Genomic DNA, 22543 nt, shown 5'->3' with positions numbered 1-22543 from the left:
ACTGGAGCCTTGCCTTCCATGTCACCTGGCACTCCACAGCTTAACAGAAGGTCCTCAGCAAGCGTTTGAAAGGCTTAAAGCCGGGCTTCTTTCCTTAAGCTAGAAGGCACCTGGAACAACGGGAAATTTCAGGGAAGAGATGGGAGGAGGAGGAAGTGGCAGCCACACCCGACTCCATGATGGAAGGACGGGCTCTTAACACTCAGAGAGGCTTTGGGCTTTTAACACTCAGAGAGGCTCCAGGACCAGAACCCTAATGCTGGCCACTTGAAGGGCCTTGACTGACCTCAGGGAGATGGATCCCGGTGAGTACTGGCAATCTCTTGAACTTTTATGAGGTGTTAAGTCTGGGGAAGGAGTAAGCCTGGAAGGGAGGAGTGCAGAGAAGACTGGAGAGGCCACCAGTGGATGGTTCACTGTCCCATCTGTCTCCTTCTTCCTGTTTCTCCACCTGCATTTGGATCTTGGAGCACATATCATACAGTCCTCAATTTTCTTTCCTGAAGCTGTAGACCATCCGGCCTTTAAAACTCAGAGCTGGAATGGCCTTGGGAAGTCCAAGTAGGACATATGGGCATAGTTTATTAATAATAAACATGTTAATCAGTTACCATCTCTTACTGATGGTCATTTATCTTTTAGTATTCATGCTTACAAATCATGCTGCAGTGGATGCCCCTGTTGGTGGAACTTTGCAGAGATGTTCAGAAGTATTTTATATGCAAAATTTCTAAAAGAATAAACGTTGGAGCAAGGGCAATATCCGCTTTATATTTTGGTAGGCATCAGCTGGCTTTAAGTCTGAGCGAGCATATAATCCCATATTCTCTTTATGAGGCATCGAATTTCCATATGCTCTGAACAAAAGAGGTTATTGTTATTTCAAGCATTTTCAATAGGCCGAAGATGAATCTCATTATGGTTTTAGTTAGCATTTTATGATTATGACAAGCTGACTCTTTAATATTTATAGCTACTTTTATACACGAGCCAAGAGACTTAATGATTTAACCTGTGCAGCCAACCCAGGAACTGCTTTCTGCTCAATAGCAGCTATGGAAACTACTGGGCTTGGGGAGTAAACAATTAATTAGTCACATAGACACCTTTGAGCAAAAACATTTCAAGGAGGCAGTATAGTTGGCAGTAAGGGAAAAATAGGTGGTCTGAGTCTAAGGAATTGCAGAATATGGAAAGCAATCAGGTGGGTCCTGGGGCTGGTTCTGTTCTAACCTCCTAAGCTACCTGAGGGCTTCTGTACTTTGTTTTTGTCTTATTGATCATTTGAGACAGGGTCTTAGTTCAGGCTGACTTCAAATTTACAATGTATCTAAGGCTGAGCTCGAACTCCTGACCTCATTGCTTACACCTCTGAAGTGCTAGGATTACAGGTGCAAACCACCATCTCCCAGTGGTGCCAGGAACTAAATCTAGGGCTTTGTGCACCCTAAGGCAGATGCTCTATCAGCTGAGCCTCATCTGATGCCCCAGCTTCTGCACCCTGCGGTACCTTTGCATGACGGAGTGGAAACAGAGCTGTGGCTTTTCATTGTTGTTTGCCCCGCTTGGGTCCTATAGAGAAGCCTGGTCTAGAGGATGACTCCCCAGTTCTTCTAGCAGAGCAACTCCTCTTAGGTTTGGCCATTTCTTTACTCCAAAAACTTACCTTTGGTGTCTTTACATAAAGTGTCACCGTCTTGGCAATGGATTCCTCTTCTGGCCCTGATCTTCACCTACACCTGCAGTGGCCCGAGGAAGCCCTGCAAGTCATAGTATTGCAACACATATGTCTTAACTGCCACATGCCCATAGAGGCCAGTCTCTGGTACACATGGCTGGTCCCTCGCAGGCTCTTCCCATCACCTGTATTTAATTAAGTTCCCATTAGCCTTTGATTGCAATCATTGCAACAGAAATGCCACTGCCTTCTCCACCCTTGGCTTTCTCTCCCTCTGGTCTGAACTAAACGCCACAGCTAAATTAATCTCAAAGACAGCTTTGATGAGCCACTCCTGCTCAAAAACTCATCTTTAATCAAAGTATCACTTCCCCAGTACAGAAAAGAAACGTCTGTTTAAAACAAAGGCTTGATAATCTAAAAAACTTGAAGTAATGAAACCTTTCCTATAATTGTCAATACCTTTTGTTTTACCTTTGGCATCTAGAGGATGATTTCTCCTTATTCTTTGATTGTGTGTGTGTGTGTGTGTGTGTGTGTGTGTGTATGTGCATGGGTGTGTACATAGCACACACATTTGCGCTCATGTCTGTGAACGTGACATTGGGTGTTTTTGTTGATCAGTCTCCCCCAAGAATGTTAAGGCAGGCTCTCTCATGGACCCTAGAACTTGCTGACTCAGCTAGCCTGGCTAGCCAGCTTGTTCCAAGGATCCTGTCTCTGAAGGTCTGTGTCTGTGTGGATTTTATACTCCCATTGTCGTATATGAGGTGATCTACTTCCACATGCCTTCAACAAATAGAGTACTGCTAATTATTTCAATATTTTAATAGATCAAATATGGATTTCATTATTGTTTTACGTTGTATTTAATTGTGATCTGAGTAAGATTTTTTTATTTTTCGTTTTGTTTTGCTTTTGTTTTTTTTTTTGAGACACGGTTTCTCTGTGTAGCCCTAGCTATCCTGGAACTCACTCTGTAGACCAAGATGGCCTCAAAACTCAGAGATTCACCTGCCTCTGCCTCCCTAGTGCTGGGATTAAAGGCATGTACCACCACTGCCCGGCTCTTAATTTTATATAGTCTTGTTTTATAGCCACTTTTATGTTTTGAACTACTGTGACTACCTTGACTGCCCTTCTGATGCCCCATTCTTGAAGTTTGAGCACACACGCACCCTGTCCATTCAGTAAACATCAGTTAGCACCTGCCCACTGGGGAAGGCAGGAGATGGTGAAGATTAAGGGACAGACTCTGGAGCCAGCCTGCTTAGGCTTGAATTCCAGTTCTGACCAGGACCCTCCTTCGTGTCAGGAACAATACTAACACACCAATACAGAGTATTTGTGAGAATATAAAAGATTTTGGATATGGATAATAGACTGGATTGTAGTAGTTCTCTGAAAACAAGCATGATTTTCTAAAATGCTTCGTTCTGGACATGAAGGATCCAGGTTCGAGATGACCAAGGTCTCTGCTTTTGTGGGGCTAATTCCAGATGCTATTCAATTCTCTGCAGAAAACAAAGGTGTTGTGAAGGCAAGCCATCATGGGGTGGGGCCTCTTCAGTGGCTAAAGAAAGCCCTCGCATGACTGTGATTCTCAAGACCCAAGTGGGGGGGATGGAGCCCCACCTGAGAGCAAGGCTGTCTCAGGCTTTGGTTTCTCTGCGGATTCCTCCTAGGCAGACGACGATTTTAATGTCTCCTCCCACCCCTTTCTAAAGGCTGGTAATATATCCGGATATAATTTCATCCTTTTATGCCCCTGTCATTGAGTTAATCAAGTAAGCGCCAGGCGTCTTGTGTCTGAGGCTCGCCTCTCCTCTTACTAACACCATTACTGCCACTGGGACACATCCAAGTCAGGTCTTGTGGGTGCTGACGTGTTTTCCTAATTGACTCTACTGGATTTCCAGCATTGTTGAGCTCCTTCCTGATTCTCTCAGCTTCCCTTCCTGGCTTCACTGGAAGTCTTTCCTTTTGTTCTAAGTCATGTCTCCTTGACACGAAAAGCCCTTGGGCGATCCAACACGTCATTATATTAAGTGGAATGAAAAGAAAGCCCAAGTGTCTGGTGGAGACTTGAGAGCCGGCAACAGGGCGACAGCCCGCCCCTCTCTCCTTTGCTTCCCAAACTGGCCTGGGGAAAGGGAGCCAGCTGCACTCCAGCAGTGGACAGGAAAGCCAGCCTCCGCTCTGCTTTCTCCTGTGCAGCACATGTGAGGGCTCCCCGTGCCCTTCATTCGTCTTCGGGGTACATACATGAGCTTTCAAGGTAGGCCTCTGGAAGGCACGTTTAGGGTGGAGCACCTTTCCAGCTAACTCAGTGGTCTTGGTGGGACATTTCAGGCCCCTCAAGAATATGAGCTATACTCAGCTTTCAACAGGATCTAGGTCAGCTGCTTTCAAACTTTTCACTATGACCCATAATTCACACCATGACTCATTTACATAAGTTGTCCTTGCTTTTCTAGAATTCCATGTGTACTTCCTTTAGCTATCCGTAAGGCTGTATTTCTGGGTTCTGAAGCAGGAGCATGTACCCCCTGTGCACATGCGTGGGTCGCCCCCCATTTGCGTCACCAGCGTCTGACGCAAAAGCCCCCAAACACAGGCGCAGGGCGTAGTGTCGACCGTCATCAGTGTCTGACGTGGGCACGTCTTTCCCCGTTGTGCGCTTGTGCTGGGGAGCCTTTAAAAGCTAAACGGGCCATTCTCACGCTCTCTCTTCTCCCCATTCTGTCCACACCGTTTTCACCGAGCTCGTGCACATAATTTTCTTAATAAACTTGTACATGTGGGTTCGTTCGTGTCTCGTGTTCTCTCCTCATTTCTGCCGGACATTTTTACCATGCTTTATGACATTGTCTATCCTGTTTTTCTTCTTTTTTTTAAATTTATTTATTTATTATGTACACAGTATTCTCGGTATTCTGCCTGCATGTATGCCTGCAGGCCAGAAGAGAGCACCAGGTCCCATTACAGATGGTTGTGAGCCACCATGTGGTTGCTGGGAATTGAACTCAGGACCTTTGGAAGGGTAGGGCAGTACTCTTAACCACTGAGCCATCTCTCCAGCCCCTATCCCGTTTTTCTTATTGGTCACCTATCTTTTAAAATATATTACATATTATATTTGTGTGTGCCACTTTAATATTAAGCACACATATCAGGGTCAGAGGACAGCTTTTAGGGAGACAGTTTTCTCCTTCCAGTATGTAGGTTCCTGGGATCTTACCTGGATGACCAACAGTCTCTTAAGCCTTTTCATCTTCCTTACAGTTGACTGATAGGTACTTTGAAACCCTATACTAAGTTTCTCCGCTGATGCAGAGGTTTCTCCTCTGACAGCCAAACTGAGCCTAACTAAAAGTAGAGGACCAGGTCTAATTTAAGCGAAGCACTTTTGGGTGATCTGGGGGCGGGAGTGGGGTGGGAGTGGGGTTGGGGTGGGGAATGGGGGGTGATGAGAGGATAAATCACGTGGCAGGTATGTGGACCAAAGCTTAAGTATCCTGTAGCAGCCTTGAGCAGCTCTGGGGGAGGAGCTGCCTCTTGGTGGGCTTTCTGCGAGGGGGTGTGGTTTGGAACGGGAGAGAGGAAGACCGAAGGGGAGCTTCCAGCTAAACATTGACCCCCTAACCTATGCTGCTAAGGTTTCTTCCCAGGGGAAGACATAGCAACATCCACTCCTTCTCCTAAAACTGAAGTCCCAATGGCAAACAGAAAGGGTCCTGACAGAGTGTACTCTGGGGAATCAATGCGTTTATTGGGCTTCCTTAAGGGCACAGGGGAGGGGCATTGCAGGGGTTGGGTGTTCCTCCTTGAGCTGACTGCACCTGCTAAAGCCTTTACCAAGCAGGGCCTTGCCCTTGGCTGCGTAAATGGAGCCTTGCCGCCAGTCTTCCTTCACTTAGACATGTGACTCTTCCAGGGGGCCGTGTGTAGTGAGATAGAAGTGCCCAACAGGTGCTGTGGATTGGTTGGAGATCCAGATAAGGGTCATGACCTTACTCACTGGTCCCTATGGGTAAACAGTCCACAAAGCCCGCCTGGAGTGACCCTTTTGTCAGCAGACCCGACTGACTGCCCCTGGTTGGTGGTTGTTTGGCTTAGAGGGTAGCTGCTCACAACCTACCAATAGGCTGGACTTGTTAGAGAAAAACCCAATGAATTTTTGTTGATAAATGCAAAATGAGCATTGTCAGCAGGAACAGCAAAGCAAATTCAAAGTGAGCTGCATAATGGCTGCTATTCGGAGTAACTGAGAATCAGCAGGCGCTGTCTCTGTGTGTGGCCTGGTGCAGAGGTTCTCACACATGCCTCCTTACTGAAGACCCACGTAAACCCTATGAAGCAGGAACATGATCGTCTCCCTGCTATTTAGACGAACACAGTAATGTCTGGGACTATTAGATGACTTGTTCAAGGTCTCCGAAGCGACTTGCCAAGGTGATGACCTGGGGCCGAGTCGCTCCAGAAGCTTTATATCCTTGTCTACTGTGCTAGGAGAACCTTACAGCCACGCACTAGGTGTGTACCCACGATACCTTTGCATAGACCTGAAACAAAACGGAGGATCAGGAAGTAAGCCCAAGTAATCCTGAGCCCCACTCCCCTACCTGAAGTCGGGACTTGTCTTAGAGCAGATGAGCAGTCTCCAGACAGCTCAGCTTCATCCATACACAATTCCAGCGTGTTTTTTCCTAGACCAGCAGGACGATAGATGAGTGATTTCCATTCCTAGGATTTGTTTTGCTCTCTGGGACACCAGTCCTCCAGCTCTGATGCCTCTAGGACTGATAGTCTTCCCCATCCCTGGCTAGGAGCTGCTCAGTTGCCCTTGGAGATTGTCATGACATTAGAAGGGAGAGAGACAGAAAGGCTAACGCCAGTCAGGTTTCACAGAAATGATTCCAAGTCTCAGCTGGACAGTGACCTGTCCTCCCTCCCAAAGTGGCAGCCTTGGAGCTCAAGTCTGTGGAACGGCAGATCCCCAGGAACAACAAGGACCACCACACTCAGGAGATGGGCTCAACCAAGCTCATTCTGCGCCGGGGCCAGCATTTCAGCTTAACGTTGACTTTCAACCGACCCTTCCAACCCCAGAAGGACCACCTCACCTTTGTGGTTGAGACAGGTGAGTTGGCTCTACCCTCGGGTTCCTCTGGTTCCCTCAAAACAGAAAGTTAGTAAGGTTTTCCTGGGGGAAGGGCTCTTGCCACCTATCTCTGAGGTGCCCTCTCCTTTCCTCTGGGACCCCACGGACTCTCACATCGGAACTGTTGGCCCTGTTAACTGTGATCTTTTAGCCACGACAGTGAGCCTATGAGTACACAGGCACGGCCATAAAACATCACAGATATGACCTCCTTTTAATTCTTATGGAAGACTTTAAGTTGGTACCATACTCTCATTTTACAGATTGGAAATGGAAAAAAATCAGAGGCCCAAAGAACTTAAAAGTCAGTAAAGGCCTTAAAGCAAAAGGCTTTAGTGAATGTTGGGAGAAGGAAGGGAATATGGCAGGCCACAGGGAGTCATATATCACGTTGATTTTACTTTATTTTTATTACTTTTAAATGTGTGTGTGTGCGTGCACACACATACTGAGAGCCTGGAAGTGAGCATCAGATCCCTGGAGCTGAAGTTACAGATAATTTTGAGCTGCCTTACTTGAGTTCTGGGAACCAAATTCCAGTCCTCTGTGAGAGCAGTATTCACGATTAACCACTGAGCCATCATGCCTCCAGCCTCATCACATAGAGTTCTGAGACTTCCCCTGGGATCTTCTTTCTCTCTTCCTCAGGACCAGAGCCCTCAGAGCTTCTAGGGACCCGAGCCACTTTCTTGCTCACGCAGACCCAGAATGGGAATGTCTGGAGTGCTTCCGACTTCACTGCTGACAGTAACTCTCTTCAAGTCTCGATTTTCAGCCCAGCCAGTGCAGTCATTGGCCACTACACACTGCAGTTGGAGATTTCTCAGGACCAGGGTCCTGGTGTGACTTACCCCCTGGGGAATTTCATCTTGCTTTTTAACCCATGGAGTACAGGTAGGACTTGCTCCCAGCTTGTGGTGATAAGGTGGTGATCAGAAAATCATTGCATATCTGTGAGACATATTACTGTGTGCTGAAACAACAATAGCAAAAAAACTTCTTTGTGTGCGTGTGTGTGTTCACCTACATATATAAAAGTCATCTTGTGGGGTTGGTTCTCTCCTTCCAGCATGTGGGTCCCAGGAATAGACCTTGGGTTACCAGGCTTAACAGTAAGCGCCTTTACCTACCCAATCTTCTCACCAGTCTTTATTTAAAAATATTTATTTATTTATTATGTATACAATATTCTGTCTATGTGTATGCCTGCAGGCCAGAAGAGGGCACCAGACCTCATTACAGATGGTTGTAAACCACCATGTGGTTGCTGGGAATTGAACTCAAGACCTTTGGAAGAGCAGGCAATGCCTTAACCACTGAGCCATCTCTCCAGCCCCCTTCTCACCAGTCTTTCTTTCTTTCTTTCTTTCTTTCTTTCTTTCTTTCTTTCTTTATTTATTTATTTTTTTTAAAGTATTTATTTATCATTACACAGTGTTCGGTCTGCATGCCAGAAGAGGGAACCAGATCAAACCACAGATGGTTGTGAGCCACCATATGGTTGCCGGGAACTGAATTGAGGACCTCTGGAAGAGCAGCCAGTGCTGTCTCAACCCCTGAACCATCTCTCCAGCCCCTCAACAGTCTTAAATGTATTTTTTTTCCTTTTGTGAGATGGGGTCTTGTGTTGTCCAAGCTGGTCTTGAATTCATGATCTTCTATCTCAGCCTCCTGAATATTAGGATTATGGGCATCCATTACTATACTCAGCTGCAAAATTCGCTTTTATAAAGTGTTTCATTTTGGTTTTGTTGTTTTGAGATGGGCTCTGATTATGGAGCACTGCTGGCCTAGAACTCGTTATGTGGACCAGGTTGACTTCAAACTCACAGAGATCCACCTGCCTCCGCCTCCCGAGTGCTGGAATGAAAGTGTGCGGCATCACACCTGGTCCCACAAAGAATTTTTTTAAAAAAATGATTTAGTTATTTTTATTTTACATAGCTTGGTGCTTTGCCTGCATGCTTGTCTGTATGAGGGTGTCAGATCTCCTGGAATTGGAGTTGTTGTAATAAGAGCGGCGGGGCTGTGTCCCCAGCACCCCAGCCACCTGCTAGCTTATGCCCCGAAATAATTACATGGACACTGTATTCTTTTAAACACTGCTTGGCCCATTATATCTATCCTCTTCTCGGCTAACTCTCGCACCTGGACTATCCCATTTCTAATAATGTGTGTAGCACCCCTAGGTGCGCTTACCGGGAAGATTCTAGCCTACGTCCATCCTGGGTCGGAGCTTCATCGATCGCGTCTGCCCGGGAGAGGGGAGCATGGCCTCTGATCTCACTTCCTCTTCCTCCCAGCATTCTGTTCCGTTTATTCCACCCACCTATGTATTAACCTATCAGGGCCAAGCAGTTTCTTTATTACTTAACCAATGAAATCAACAGATTGATATATGACACTCCCACATCATGGAGTTACAGATGTGAGCTGCCATTTGGGTGCTGGAAATTGAACCCAGGTCCCCTGGAAGAGCAGTCAGTGCTCCCAACCACCAAGCCATCTCTACAACCCCCACAAAGAATTTTTAACGACATGATGAAAATATCCTAGTGATGCTAAGTGAGATAACTTAGCAAGTAGAATTCAATTTGATTCTAACTAATTATGCATACGCATACAGCAAAAAGACAATGTTGTGGTAGGTATTTCTGAGTAGTGTGTAGAGTGATTTTTTTCTGTATTTTCCAAAATAATCTTATAATTTTGTCACAAATATTTTGTCATAGAGTGTGTGGGTTCACAAGTGTCAGAGAAATGGAGACTCAGAGTCACATTGAGAATGAACTCAGCCTCTGTGCCTGCAGGGGGCTCAGTCTCCATGAATTGATGCTCCTTGCCTTCACCTCCCAGCATCTTTATTTTTCCTATATTTATACTTTAGCTAGTAGATTTCCATATCTCAAAACAAACTGGAAGAGTTTCCGACAATATAATGCCAGGTGCAAATACCTGATTCATGAGGTACCACGGTTTCCCCTGAACCAAGTTTTGCATAGGCTTTGTATCCATGGGAAACTCTCAGTCAAGATTCACATAAAACAACAAAAAGTGTTTGTAACTCAAAGGAAGGCCCAGGGTCTTTGTGAAAACTCTGGAGCCAGACCAGGTATAACCCAGCGGGGTTTCATGACTAGTAGAGGTTGCTTGCTATCCCTCGGGCGCCAGGCCGCTGGGACATTCTGCCACAAAGTTTTATAAGCTATAGTTTTTAATAGCATAGATTTTGTTGCTGGCCTCTGGAGAAGTACGCGGCTGGCTTTTAAGAGGGTCCAGTCTTAATTTTTGTTGTTCTGGTCATCCATTGACTGTCTTCCTGTTTCCAGAAAGACGTTGTTACTTTTATGCTGTTTTTTTTTTAATTTCCTGCTTGTTCCTTGTGATTTTCTTTTTCTCTCCATTACCCTTGACTGCTCAGATGATGATGTCTACCTGCCAAGCGAAACACTGCTGCAGGAGTACGTAATGAGTGACTATGGCTTTGTCTACAAGGGTCAAGAAAATTCCATTACCTCCAGGCCTTGGAACTATGGACAGGTAACCCCACCTCCTGGACGTGTGAGCCTGGCATGGGCTCCTTGGGGGCTGCTAGGCAACAAAGGGCACAGTGTGCCCATCCAATGAAAGGGGCAAGCAAAGAAAATATGGCTTTCTTTTCATCGTTTTTGTGCTTTATTAAGAAAAGAGTAGAAACCGGGTGGTGGTGGCTCATGCTTTAATCCCAGCACTCAGGAGGAAGAGGCAGGTGGATCTCTGTAAGTTCGAGGCCAGCCTGATCTACAAGAACTAGTTCCAGGACAGGCTCCAAAGCTACAGAGGAACCCTGTCTCAAAAAACAAACAAATAAACAAAACCCCAAAACACAAGCAAAAGAGTACAGCCTGAGGAAAGTCTGCCCACAACTGTAACAACCTCCTTTCTTGACAGAGGCTTCTCATTTTCCCCTGGCTGCCCTGACCCGAAATAATTGCACAGATACTGTACCTGCTCGGCCTATTAGCTCAGGATTCTTATTAACTAACTCTTACATCTTAAATCAACCCATTTCTATTAATCTGTGTATCACCATGTGACTGTGGCCTACCCGTAAGGTTCTGTCTGGTGTTTGTCTCCTTTGGTGGCTACATGGTGTCTCTGACTCTGCCTTCTTTTCCTCTATCTCTGCTTGGAATTCCCACCTTGCTCTGATCTGTGCTGTTAGAGGCCCATAGCAGCTTCTTTATTAACTAATGGTAATAATACGTATTCACAGCATACCAAGGGGAATCCCACATCATTCTATGTTCAGTTACCAGCCCTACTAGGGACTGGTTTATGACAAACCTTTCATTCTTCTATAATTTGAAAGCAACAGTCCATGTCTCCTATCATACTTGAAAAAAAATCGTGTATATGAGCATATATCTGTGTACCACATGTGTGCCTAGTGCCCAAGAAAGCCGGAAGAGGGTGATACATTCCCTGAGTTACAGAGGTTGTGAGTTACCATGTGGGTGCTGGAAATCAAACTCAGGTTCCCTGGAAGAGCAGGCAGTACTCCTAACTGTGGGGCCATCTCTCCAGTCTCTCTCCTAATGCTATAATTTTTAAAAATTAAATTAATTAATTTTACTTATTCATGTGTGGGCATGTGTATTGGCGCATGCATGCCATGGCACATGCAGAAGCCAGGGAGTCATTTCCCTCCATCCACCAAGTGACCCTGGAATTACACGCCTGTCATCCCGTTTTGTGGGAAGCCCTTTCCCTCCACCCTGGTGTGGGTTTTTTTTTTTTATGTTTTTTAGGGCACGTTCTCACTGACTTGATTTCTCAGGATAGTCTTTAAATTTCCTATGTAGCTCAGCCTGGCCTTAAACTTGAAATCCCCCTGCCTCTGTGCTGCAACAATACTGGTTTTGTATGAGTCACCATGAAAGATACTTTTCATGCCTTGAAACAGTTGGGAAGAATTTTAAAGGAATACTATTTTGAGACTTTTGACAGTTTAAACTTCAGTTTCTACAAATAGCACCTCACTGGGAAGGACTTAGGCATGCTCCTTCATGTAGCTGTGTCTAAGGCTTTTTATGCTTAATGGCAGAAGTGAGTTGAGAGAGGGCCTCTGGGCTGCAAGGTGGGGGGGGGCTGCCTGCCATTGGCCCTTTACAGAGCGGTGTAACCAGTCTTGCTCTAGATGTCTCCATTCCCCGTCTCAGCACTGGACTTTTGGGAGGAAATTACAGATAGTGTCTGTATCATTTAATCTGAGAACATCACAATATAGTCACAGAGGATAATGATTCTTTCTGAAAAAACAGCCACAACTCATGATCGCACTGAAAAAGAGAACAGCAGCTCTCTAGTAATATCAAATACCAGTTACTGCGTGCAGCAGGTGGCGGTCCGGGGACTTGGGCTGTGGATGACATCTCCACTCTCAGCCACCAATCATGGTCCGTGTGTCCTCTCCCTGTTATTCTAGGGGGTGGGAGGTGTTTGGAAGGTCACACTCTCCCGTCCCCCATCGCCTGCAATTTGCGATGTGTTTTGAAACTCAGAGGGAAAATGGTGCACTTGACAGCCAAAGGGGCGACATTTGTCACAAACACATATTGTAAGCAAATCTCACCAGCCTACCCTGGCTTTTCCAAAGCCACATTAGCCCTGACTCCAATACCCTCTGCGACCTTCTCCTTCCTCTCAAATGCTGGCACTATACCCATCCATATGGTCTTTTCCTGTTTCTACAAGTCCAACAGATAGATGATCTAGGTCCTTGGGACCCATCATGTTAAAATACCTCAGAGAAATGTCTCCATGTTCCTCTTCCTGTGTGTCTTATCATTTTAAATTTGGAATTTCAAAACCTTCTCTCCCATTCTCTTAAATCATTTGCACTTTCTGTCAAGAATTACATAGTTGAGTTTTGTAAAGAGTTCTGATTCCCAACACATTTCTGACTTGATTTCCATCACTGTAGGATTTTGTCTTGTGGCTGAACCCCACTACCTTCCTCTCATAAACATATCACCCCTGAAAAGCTTGTCATGCCCAAGTTTCTGGACTCCACACATTTTTGCTTTTCTCTGATTTCCCCCTTCAAATGCCTTATAAGTTCGAAGAGGACATCATTGATATCTGCTTTGAGATCCTGAACAAGAGCCTCTACTTTCTGAAGAACCCGTCCAAAGACCACTCTCAGAGGGGCAGCGTGGTGTACGTATGCAGGGTGGTGAGTGCCATGGTAAGAGCCACAGCTTCCCCTGCCCGAGGACAGCCCGGGCATCTCCAGGACGCTGTGGAAACCTCCCTGTCTGCTCTCTGCAGATCAACAGCAATGACGACAGTGGTGTGCTTCAGGGGAACTGGGGAGAGGACTACTCCCAGGGCATCAGCCCTCTGGAATGGAACGGCAGTGTGGCCATCTTGCGGCAGTGGTCGGCCAGGGGTGGGCAGCCTGTGAAATATGGACAGTGCTGGGTCTTTGCCTGTGTTATGTGCACGGGTAAGTGAGTCTTATCCCTTGACTCTTTCTGGTTTCCCCTTCATGTCAGGCCATGATAATCCCCACTGTCAGAGTCTGCTGCGGCTCTTGAAGGGCTCAGAGCTTCAGTGGCCCGTGACTAGGGGCTGTGTGCACACGAGTTCTTAACCTGCACACTGTTAAGTCTCCAGAAGGTGATCTTTGCAGTCTTCCCAGAGTTTCTTTGATGAAGAGTGTTAGTAGTGGGCACCTGAACTGGACAAGGTGGGGCACACCTCTAAATTGAGAGGTGGAGGCAGTTAGGTCGGGAGTTTAGGCTAACCAGCACTAGATGAGATCTTGTCTCAAGAGACAGAAAGACAGACAGACAGAAAGGTGGCCATTTAGATAGAGCAACTTGAAGTCCCCACAAAAGGCAGAGCACGTCTTCCCATCTACTGCAGTGGACCGAGAGGCGGAAGCTGAAGTATAAGTCGACAGTCTTGGATGGCCTGACCTCACACATAGAGCTCCCCAAGACACCTGATTTACAATTAGAGCTTTGCTACCCTGCTGAATACCCTTGAGGAGAACGGATACTTAACTCAAAGGAGTGCATACTCAACTGTTTACAGTGCAGCGCCAAATTCTTGGCCCAAGTGTCTGGGAAGCTGAAGAACCTAGGGCACTGAGGTGTTACCTGTCTCCCTCCTGCAAAGAGCTCCTTCTGCTGGGCTGTCTAGTCACACTGCACACTAGGTGTCTGTGGAAGTAACAGGTGGATTCCATTGGAGCAGGGGGTGTCGCATAGGATGAGAACAGGCTTCTGTTTTCGATTCACCGAGGGGAAGCATAGTCTTACTGTTATGTTCAGGGCCCTCAGGTGCAGAGATTTAAATCCGAGTACACAAAATGACCTCGTTAGCTTCCTTATGAGGTGGGGCTGTGGCTACTGTGGCCTCCGGTAGCCCCTGTTCTGCCTTGGCCTGGAAAGTCTCCAGTGGTAGCCAGGTGGGCATGATGGAGATCACCTTGGACCTTCAGATCCTAGGATGACTAGATCCATGGCTTGACCCCTTCTCCAAGCCCTTCCATCTTCACAGAGTATGGTGGCTGACTTCTGAGCTGCTTTTGGTCACCTGTAGCCCAGGCCTGAGTCCCATGTCCCCTGCAGATGTGTAGAAAGCCTAGGGGCAGTTCTGGAGTAGACAGCTAACTGCCAACCTGTGGCCCTGCTGGAGGCTTTTTCAGCGCATCGAGACAGGAGGACTCTTACTCTTTTTACTTTTAAAAACATTGTGACCTTCCCAGCAGCCTCTGTAGACTCTGTCAACCCTCCTAGGAAGAGTAGGTGGGAGAGACCTCTTCTGAACTCACTGGCAGAGGTGAGGACCTAGTCCCAGGACACGCCTGGCTCTTGATTACACCCGACTGTGGGCAGTTAGTTTGTGTGTGTGTGTGTGTGTGTGTGTGTGTGTCAGCGTGGGATAATGTCTGTTTTGAGTAAATGTGCCTGTGAAATCTTAGCGTTACATACTGTCCTGAGGATCCACAAGAGGGCGCTGCTGGCTTATCAAAGATGGTAAGTAGTTTTTAATCTCTGATGTCTACAATGGAATCTTCCTCTTGTTTGTTTCTTTAGTTGTTAGTATATGTTGCAATGCTGAGGAATGAACTCAGAATCGTGTATGTCCCGGGCAAGCATTTCACCACTGAGCTACATCCCCAGTTCTCTAATGTTCTTCTTTCTCTCAACTTGTGTCTTTAAGTAGAATGGCAGAATCAGAATTTTAGAACGGAAAACCATCCAGTTCCTTACTTACAAGGAGACTAATCCAGGGAAGTTAAGCCTCTTACCTCTGGTCACACACTTTCTCTTTTGAAACTGGCCACACATCCCGCCCCTGCTTTTGGAATTCTCACGTGTTTTAGTGTTCAGTCTCTTTTCTTTTAACCTGGAGAAAAAAAAAATGCCAGAAATGACAAGCCTATTATTGTTTTCTTGTTTTAAGTGGCTCACAAATGACTTCTTCCTCTTTGTGAATGGATACCACTGCTGGGCAGGTGGACAGAAGCTTCTCTGGGTGCTGCCCTTTGGGAATAAAAGAGTTGCTGAAAAAAAGTTGCTGAAGGTTAAAGACGATGCATGGAAAGTAATAATTCTGCTTGAAATGACCTTAGTCATCTCCCCTCTCTAGTAATGAGGTGCTTAGGCGTTCCAACTCGAGTCGTTTCCAATTTCCATTCTGCACACAACACAGACGGGAACTTGACCATTGACACCTACTATGACCGCACTGCAGGGATGCTGCCAACTCAGAAACCAGACAAAATCTGGTAAGAGATTTTTGTCTGCAAAAACTCAGCACTGTCCCGGGTATGGGATGAACTGTGATAGCTGGGACTGAGTCAGGCAAGGCCTCTCTATGCAGTCCTGGCTGTTCTGGAGCTCTCTATGTAGACAAAGCTGGCCTCCAACTCACAGAGACCTGCCTTCCTTTGCTTCTGAAGTGCTGGGATTAAATGTATGTACCACCCTGGCCAGCTCCTTGATAGCTTTCTTTATTATAATTACTTTCTAATACAAATTAGAGGAAAATAAAATGATAAATATAGCTATAAAAATAGAATTATAAATATAATTATAAAACCCTTCATGTCTGGTGCCTGAAAAAAGTCCCTTCTGCAGGAACTTTCACGTCTGGAACGAGTGCTGGATGATCCGGAAAGACCTTCCTCCAGGGTACAATGGCTGGCAGGTTCTGGACCCCACGCCCCAGCAAACCAGCAGTGGTGCGTGGGGCTCACGTGGCAGGGGCCAGGCTCTCTGGGGGACCAATGAGGATGAGCACCCACATAGCCAGCCAGAGAGGTGCAGCAGTTTCCTACTCCCTGCCCCCCCCTTCCAGGACTGTAGTCTAGACAATGTCAGTTCTCGGGTATAACTTCCACTGACAGTGGGGTCCCCTGGAGGAGCAGTGAGTTTCTCTGTTCTTTCTGTAAAGTCAGGGAGGTGGCACTGGCAACAGCTACACTAATGGGGTGACTTGTGACTGTGAGGATCAGACAAATCGGTGCACATCACTGCACTTGGTAAACTGGAGAAGGCCTGGGTGTGTGGGTGTCGTTGCTGCCGCCCCTCATCCCGTAATTCCTGCTTTGTCCACAGGGTTGTTCTGCTGTGGTCCGGCTTCTGTGAAAGCCATCAAAGAAGGGGATGTCCACCTGCCCTATGATACCCCTTTTGTGTTTGCGGAGGTGAATGCTGATGAGGTCATTTGGCTTTTTGAGGGTGGCCAGGTCCAGGAAATCCTGGCCCATAATACCAGTTACATTGGGAAGGCGATCAGCACCAAGATGGTAGGGTCAGATGAGCGCCTGGACATCACCACTTCCTACAAGTACCCAGAAGGTACCTGGGCCTTGGGTTTGGGAGGGAGTGGGTGTCACCATTGGATGGCCCAGGTTAACACAACACCACCTCCCCCTTATGACAAACTCCCAGGGGACGATTTTAGGTCCTGGGCACCTGATCCTGGAATAGATTTGCCTAGATTTAGCAAATAAGAACATAGGATGTTCAGTTAAATTTGAATTCCAGATAAATTAAGACAGACAAATACATTATTATAAATAAGTCCCAAATGGTACATGTGACATCTTTAATTTTTTTCTATTACATTTATTTACTGTATGTATGTGTGTATGCATGTGCATGTATGTATGTAGGAACATTGTCCTATAGTGTCTGTGCGCGTGTGTGTGTGTGTGTCCGAGAACAACTTACAGGAGCTGGCTTTCCCCTTCCCTCACAGGGATATTGAATTCATGTTGTCAAGCCTGACAGCAGATGCCTTTTTCACTAAGCCACTGTGCAGCCCGGAGTGTGACATGTTTCTGATAAAAATAATTCACTACTTATCTAAAATTCAAATTAACTGGGTATAGTTTTTAGTGTACGTGTGCCCGGAATGTTGCAAGTAATTTACAAAAAAAGATTATTTGCTTATCTTGATTTCAAATTTAATAGTGGTCCTGCGATTTATCTATTAACTCTGCCAGGGCCACACATCTGTCCACCTATGTCTCTCGCAGTGGGGGTAGCAGCAAGGGGAGAGATGGATGGACACTCAGGAGGGAGAGGGCTCTGGGCCTGTGGAAGGAAGCAGACATTGCTATCGAGAGCTTTGGTGGACTCTGGCCACCTGAGAACCAAGCAAGGCTCTGATGTGCTGTAGGTGGGTGAACCTGGACCACCTTCCCTTGCCTCTGTTTCCTTATCAGTGAAATGAGACAACTCTCCTGAAAGGGTTAAATGAGCTGGTGTGCAAAACACACTAGGGGCATAGTGAGTGCTCCAGAGGCGTCCACAGTCTGGAGCAAGTTTGAGTTTTGAGCCCAGATGTTGAGTTATTCCTAAGGGAAAGAGGTGAAGTTCCATCTAAAGGACTTAAATATGTATTTTAGGAGAGAGCATGCGGCAGGGAAGAAGAGCCTCTGGGTTTGATGATAGTGATGATGATGATGATGGTGGTGGTGATAGTCATGATGGTGATGAGGATGGTGGTGGTAGTGATAATGGAGATACGTTGGTGAGAATCCTGATGGTAACAGTAAAGAACCACACTGAATCTTACACTCAGCAGTTACATGACCTAACTTTTCAGCAACTCCGGGCAACCTAGTATCATCCTTGGGTTTCGTAAGAGAAATGAACACTGAGAGATGAAGAGACTGTGCACTGAGCAGCACCGGCTCCATCTGATACTGCACGCCTCCCTCTGTGTCTCTTCACTGTGTATCACATGGTCAGGGCTTCTGGCTGGCAGCAGAGAGCACAGCCACTTGTCTTCCCAGGAAGGTCATCGGTCCTCTCTGCCCTGCCTCACTGGTCCTCTCTGCCCTGCCCCACTGACGCTTTGTTCTGTGTGGGTCTGTTCTGCCAGGATCCTCTGAGGAGCGGTCTGTTTTCATTAAGGCTTCCCGGAAAATGCTGGAACCAAGAAGGGACTCTTCATCCCTCCTGGATCTCCTAGGGTCAGAGGCCTTTAAGGATAAGCCTGTGCAGCTGCAACTCCGCCTGGCTAGGGCACCCATGTGGGGCCAGGACCTGCTGCTCACACTGCATGTCCAGAGGGTGCCCGACCAAGCCCAGAGTCGGGGCCCCATTGGACTGATGGTCCACTTTTGTGCACAGGCCCTGCTGCATGGGGGCAGCACTCGGGAGCCCTTTTGGAGACACGCGGTGCACTTGAGTGTGGATTTTGAGAAGGGTGAGTCTGTAGCAGGCATGAGAAGACACCTTTAGAGAGGGAGGTTTGGGGGCTGTGAACCAGGCTGGCCAACTCTAGCCAAATCACCGAGGACCTCTTCCAGGACACACGGTGTCTTCCCAGCCAGTGCGGTGCTTGGGGCATCATCCTAACATGTCAGACAACAATGACCTCTGAGTGCAGTATTCCTTTATAACCCATCCCTCGGACTCAAGATGATGTCTTTGCCTATGTTCAGAGCTCCAGTGGCCACTCTTGCTGCCCTACAGCAATTACAGGAGCAAGCTGACAGATGAAAAGCTGATCCACATGTCTGGCATCGCTGAGGTTGAAGAGACGGGGCAGTTCATGCTGGTCCTGAAAGATTTCTCTCTGGAGCCTCCCCACTTGTCTATTGAGGTGAGGTGTCTGGAGAGAGATGGAGACCCAAGGTTCTTAGATGGCCTCCTCATGGGCTTGGAGGGGGGTACCTTATCCTGCCATACATGATGATAGTACAGCATACTACAGTCTCAGAGGCTTTATTCTCGACCATAGCCAACCAGTGGGCGCTGGTGCTCTCCATAAACAAAGGGTGGGGCATGGAGGCATCTCACGGAAGTCACGTTTTACAGAGGACGCTGAGGAAGGTACTCTGTCAAGAACGGATGGAGGCATATTACTGTGAAGCTGTATTAAGTAAGGAGATCTCTTCACAAAGGTTGAGATAAAAAGGCAATGATTTGGGATGTTGAGTAGAGGAGACAAATTTAAGACAGACCATACGGTCAAATTCAAAAGGTGACCACTGATAAGATGTGGGTGCCATGGGAAATAGGAACAAGAAATAAATTTCAGACTTCAAGGCCCAGTGCCAGAGAGGTTTGATGGCTGTTACGGAAGAAAAGCATTAAGGAAGCTCCACAGAGGAGGGCACGTGTTCTCCCCATCTCCTGTCACCTGAGTTGTCCTTCCCCAAAGCCTTCTTCCCCACCTTTCCATTCCTCTCCCAAAGACTTTTCCACTGCCTACCCCAAGTCCAGCTCTGTGCCCGGAAGCCTGGCTAACAGCATGCCTGATGCTAGCCAGCAGAACAATGGTTGGATGATTCCATATTGGATCACACGTCAGCTGTGGTTTTCACTTGGGCATACTCTCAGGTTGTCAGGCCAGGTGATCCTGGATGCCTTCTGTGTGGGGCAAACAGAGTTGCAAGCGTAGACACAAGCTTGGTGCTGAGCCAGGAACCCTCTTGTTACCCGAGGAGATCCCAAAACAACATAGCACGTGTCAAGGAGGCTGTGGATGGTTCCCAAAACAACATAGCACGTGTCAAGGAGGCTGTGGATGGTCCCCACGGCTGTAAGGCCTGTGGGTGATTAGTGTCACTGCTGGGTTCCAGAGTTATCTTCACCCATTTGACTTTGGCACCCTCTTGGTTCTTTTGTTTGAGTTCCAAGTTAGGGTGTGTCCTTCCTCCTCTGGCCAAGCTAGAACATTCTCCCAGTTGTGATCTGGATGGACAGGGCGCGTTTGGGTTCAATACTGATGCCCATCACCCAGACGGCAGCGTCCTAGGCTTCAGGGGTAAGGACAGAATCGCTGTCTCCCACTCCAGGCAGAGGCTGTGCTGCCCTATGACACAAAGCTCAAGAGTGAAGCACTGAACACAGATGGGTGGGAAATGAGTATGTCCCGCTGATATCTGAGAAGATACAGCAGGATGGGGGAAAGGTCCTGGGCTAGGAGCTAAGACCCCTTGGTTAGGTCCTGACTGTCATGAATCCATCACGGCATCTTGGCTTCATCATTCTTCTTTGGTGGAATGATATCACCGATGGCACATAGGTGGCACACATGACCCCCCTCCCTAGTCCTCTGCATGGGTTAGACACTACTAATCAATCATAGCTGACTGGAGTTGTGCTTGGGATCCTACTTAACCCATGGTCAACACTGCTAACTCACTAATTAAATCCAGCAAGCATCTTCAAACAGACGGTGGGAAGCGAAACTCTATGCCCATTCCTAATAGGTGGCAGCTTGCTAGAGTGTCCTGAGCTTCTAAAGCAGGTTGCCACATGTGTTACTTTGAGGTAGCCCTATTTATAGCTGTCTCCACCACTAGGGGTACCTAAGCTCTAAGTAGTCCCTGGTGGTCAAGGGAGGAGTTGACTGAGTGGAGTGTGGCAGTGAGGCCAGGGGCCTAGGGCACCTCTCTCTTCTCCCCACACAGGTATTTGAAAGAGCCGAGGTGGGCAAAGCCCTGAACATCTACATCACCCTCACCAACACCCTGATGGTGGCTCTGAATAACTGCACCATGGTTCTGGAGGGAAGCGGCCTCATCAATGGGCAGATAACAAAGGAGTGAGTAGTGCGACCTTTGACCTCTTGCCAATCTTCCTCTGGTGCTGGTCTCTGAGGAGCTGTGCCCCATGGGTTCCTTCTCAGTCTTCAGATGTCACCTTCTGGTCCCTTCCCCGCTAACCTCAGGAAAGCTGGGAGGTTGGTGGTATTGGGGAACCCTCACTAAGCAGGGTTCCCTGCCCCATTGCCCATCCAAGCAACCAATCCTCCAGGCTCCAACAGGCTGCTTTTGACTTTCAGCCTTGGAACTCTGATGGCCGGACACACCATCCAAATTCAGCTGGAGCTCTACCCCATCAAAGCTGGGCCCCACCAGCTACAAGTCCTCATCAGCAGTAGCGAGGTCAAGGAGATCAAAGGTTACAAGGACATCGTCATTGCTGCAGCTCCAGCCTCCTGAGCCTGGCCTTCCTGATGCCCCCTCCCCCTGTACCAGTCTCAACCCCCATTCCCATCCCCAGCATAGCCTGCTTTCTACTTCTCAAGGTGTTGTCTTTGTTCAACCTCTGGAGTGGGGAAAAATGAAACTCTGTAGAACCGTGGTGCATCGCGGGAAGAAACAATAAAGATGCATTAGCTCCCTCCTGTGCTAAGAAGCCCCTTATTGTTCCTGTTGACCTGACTGCCCACTATGTGGCTGGAGAGGGGGTCCTCTCTGCTCTCCCATCTTCTCTTGATTCGGCTACAGGCTTCATCCACAAACTAAGTCAGCCAAGATCCTTTCTAATGTCAGGTCTTTCTACTTATATGCCCTTAAGAGAGCCTAGAGGCAGAGGTGGGAGAGGGGAGCCTGAGAAGGTAGCAGATACAGAGCCAATCACCAGCAGCTGCTGGGCAGAATTTCCCTGCTGCTGTCCTGAGAGCCCCCAGCATGGCAGGGAGCCCCTTGTGAGCAGGAAGGTGCTCTGCAAACATGACCATCTTCTATTCCTTCTTGCTACCCTACAACTCCACAGCCTCTTCTTTTACATCTTTGTTATTTTTAGGACAGAGGGAGCCAGCGTTTTGCCAATGTAGTTATTAAAATCACCCATGTTTATTCTTGATAATGTGGAAAGAGCAGAAAAGTAGAAAGGAAACTAAAGAAGCAGCTTCCCCATCTCAGGGGAGGATCTCTGCTAGCATTTTACAATAGACCTTTCTGGCTCTCTCTAATCCTCTCTGTCTCTCTGTCTCTCTGTCTCTCTCTGTCTCTCTCTCTCTCTCTGTCTGTCTCTCTGTCTCTCTCTCTCTCTTTCCCCACACACACTCTTTACATGCTATTATCTCCCTAGTAGGCATTTTCATTTCTGAACATCCAGGAATCCGGGCCCTGCCCTCGTTTGGCTCCTCTCACCGACGTCCTCCCCATCCAGTTCCTTTGCTGATTTGCTTGCCTTAGTCATTGTGGTATTTTCTATCCCAGGCTGGCCCCCAGGCCTGTGCCTCCCCAGTCCTGTCCACACCCAGCTGCTTGGTGCAAGAGTAGGAGCCTGCATGCCCTGCTCCACCCTTGTGCCAGCTGTACCTGTCCCCAGGAGCATCCCTGGGCATTTCTGTCACTATTTCATGACAGCTGAGTTCATGACGGTTCCTACCCTCTGGACAGGGTCACCTGCCCTGACTCGTTCAGAAATGTTTCACTTTGCTTC

At 47.5% G+C, this 22543-nt stretch overlaps 1 protein-coding gene across 1 annotated transcript; it reads left to right on the top strand.

The window, feature by feature from the left end:
• Positions 1–295: 295 nt before the first annotated feature.
• On the top strand, positions 296–21312 carry Tgm7 (transglutaminase 7). The gene is made up of 13 exons (XM_075963792.1): positions 296–305; positions 6639–6821; positions 7491–7736; positions 10264–10382; positions 12943–13071; positions 13155–13332; positions 15489–15627; positions 15980–16083; positions 16460–16702; positions 18237–18563; positions 18802–18962; positions 20779–20912; positions 21153–21312. The coding sequence occupies exons 1-13, from the start codon at positions 296–298 to the stop codon at positions 21310–21312; spliced, it is 2133 nt and encodes a 710-aa protein (XP_075819907.1).
• The last annotated feature ends 1231 nt before the right edge of the window (positions 21313–22543 follow it).

This window comes from Microtus pennsylvanicus, chromosome 2 (assembly GCF_037038515.1).
Source record: "Microtus pennsylvanicus isolate mMicPen1 chromosome 2, mMicPen1.hap1, whole genome shotgun sequence".
NCBI lineage: Eukaryota > Metazoa > Chordata > Mammalia > Rodentia > Cricetidae > Microtus > Microtus pennsylvanicus.
This window is presented reverse-complemented; position numbering and strand designations above follow the sequence as displayed.

Coding starts and splice junctions, on each gene's coding strand:
- Tgm7 (XM_075963792.1), top strand. Junction 16,084..16,459: donor GCCCCAGCAAACCAGCAGTG/GTGCGTGGGGCT, acceptor CTTTGTCCACAG/GGTTGTTCTGCTGTGGTCCG. Junction 18,564..18,801: donor GAGTGTGGATTTTGAGAAGG/GTGAGTCTGTAG, acceptor GCCTATGTTCAG/AGCTCCAGTGGCCACTCTTG.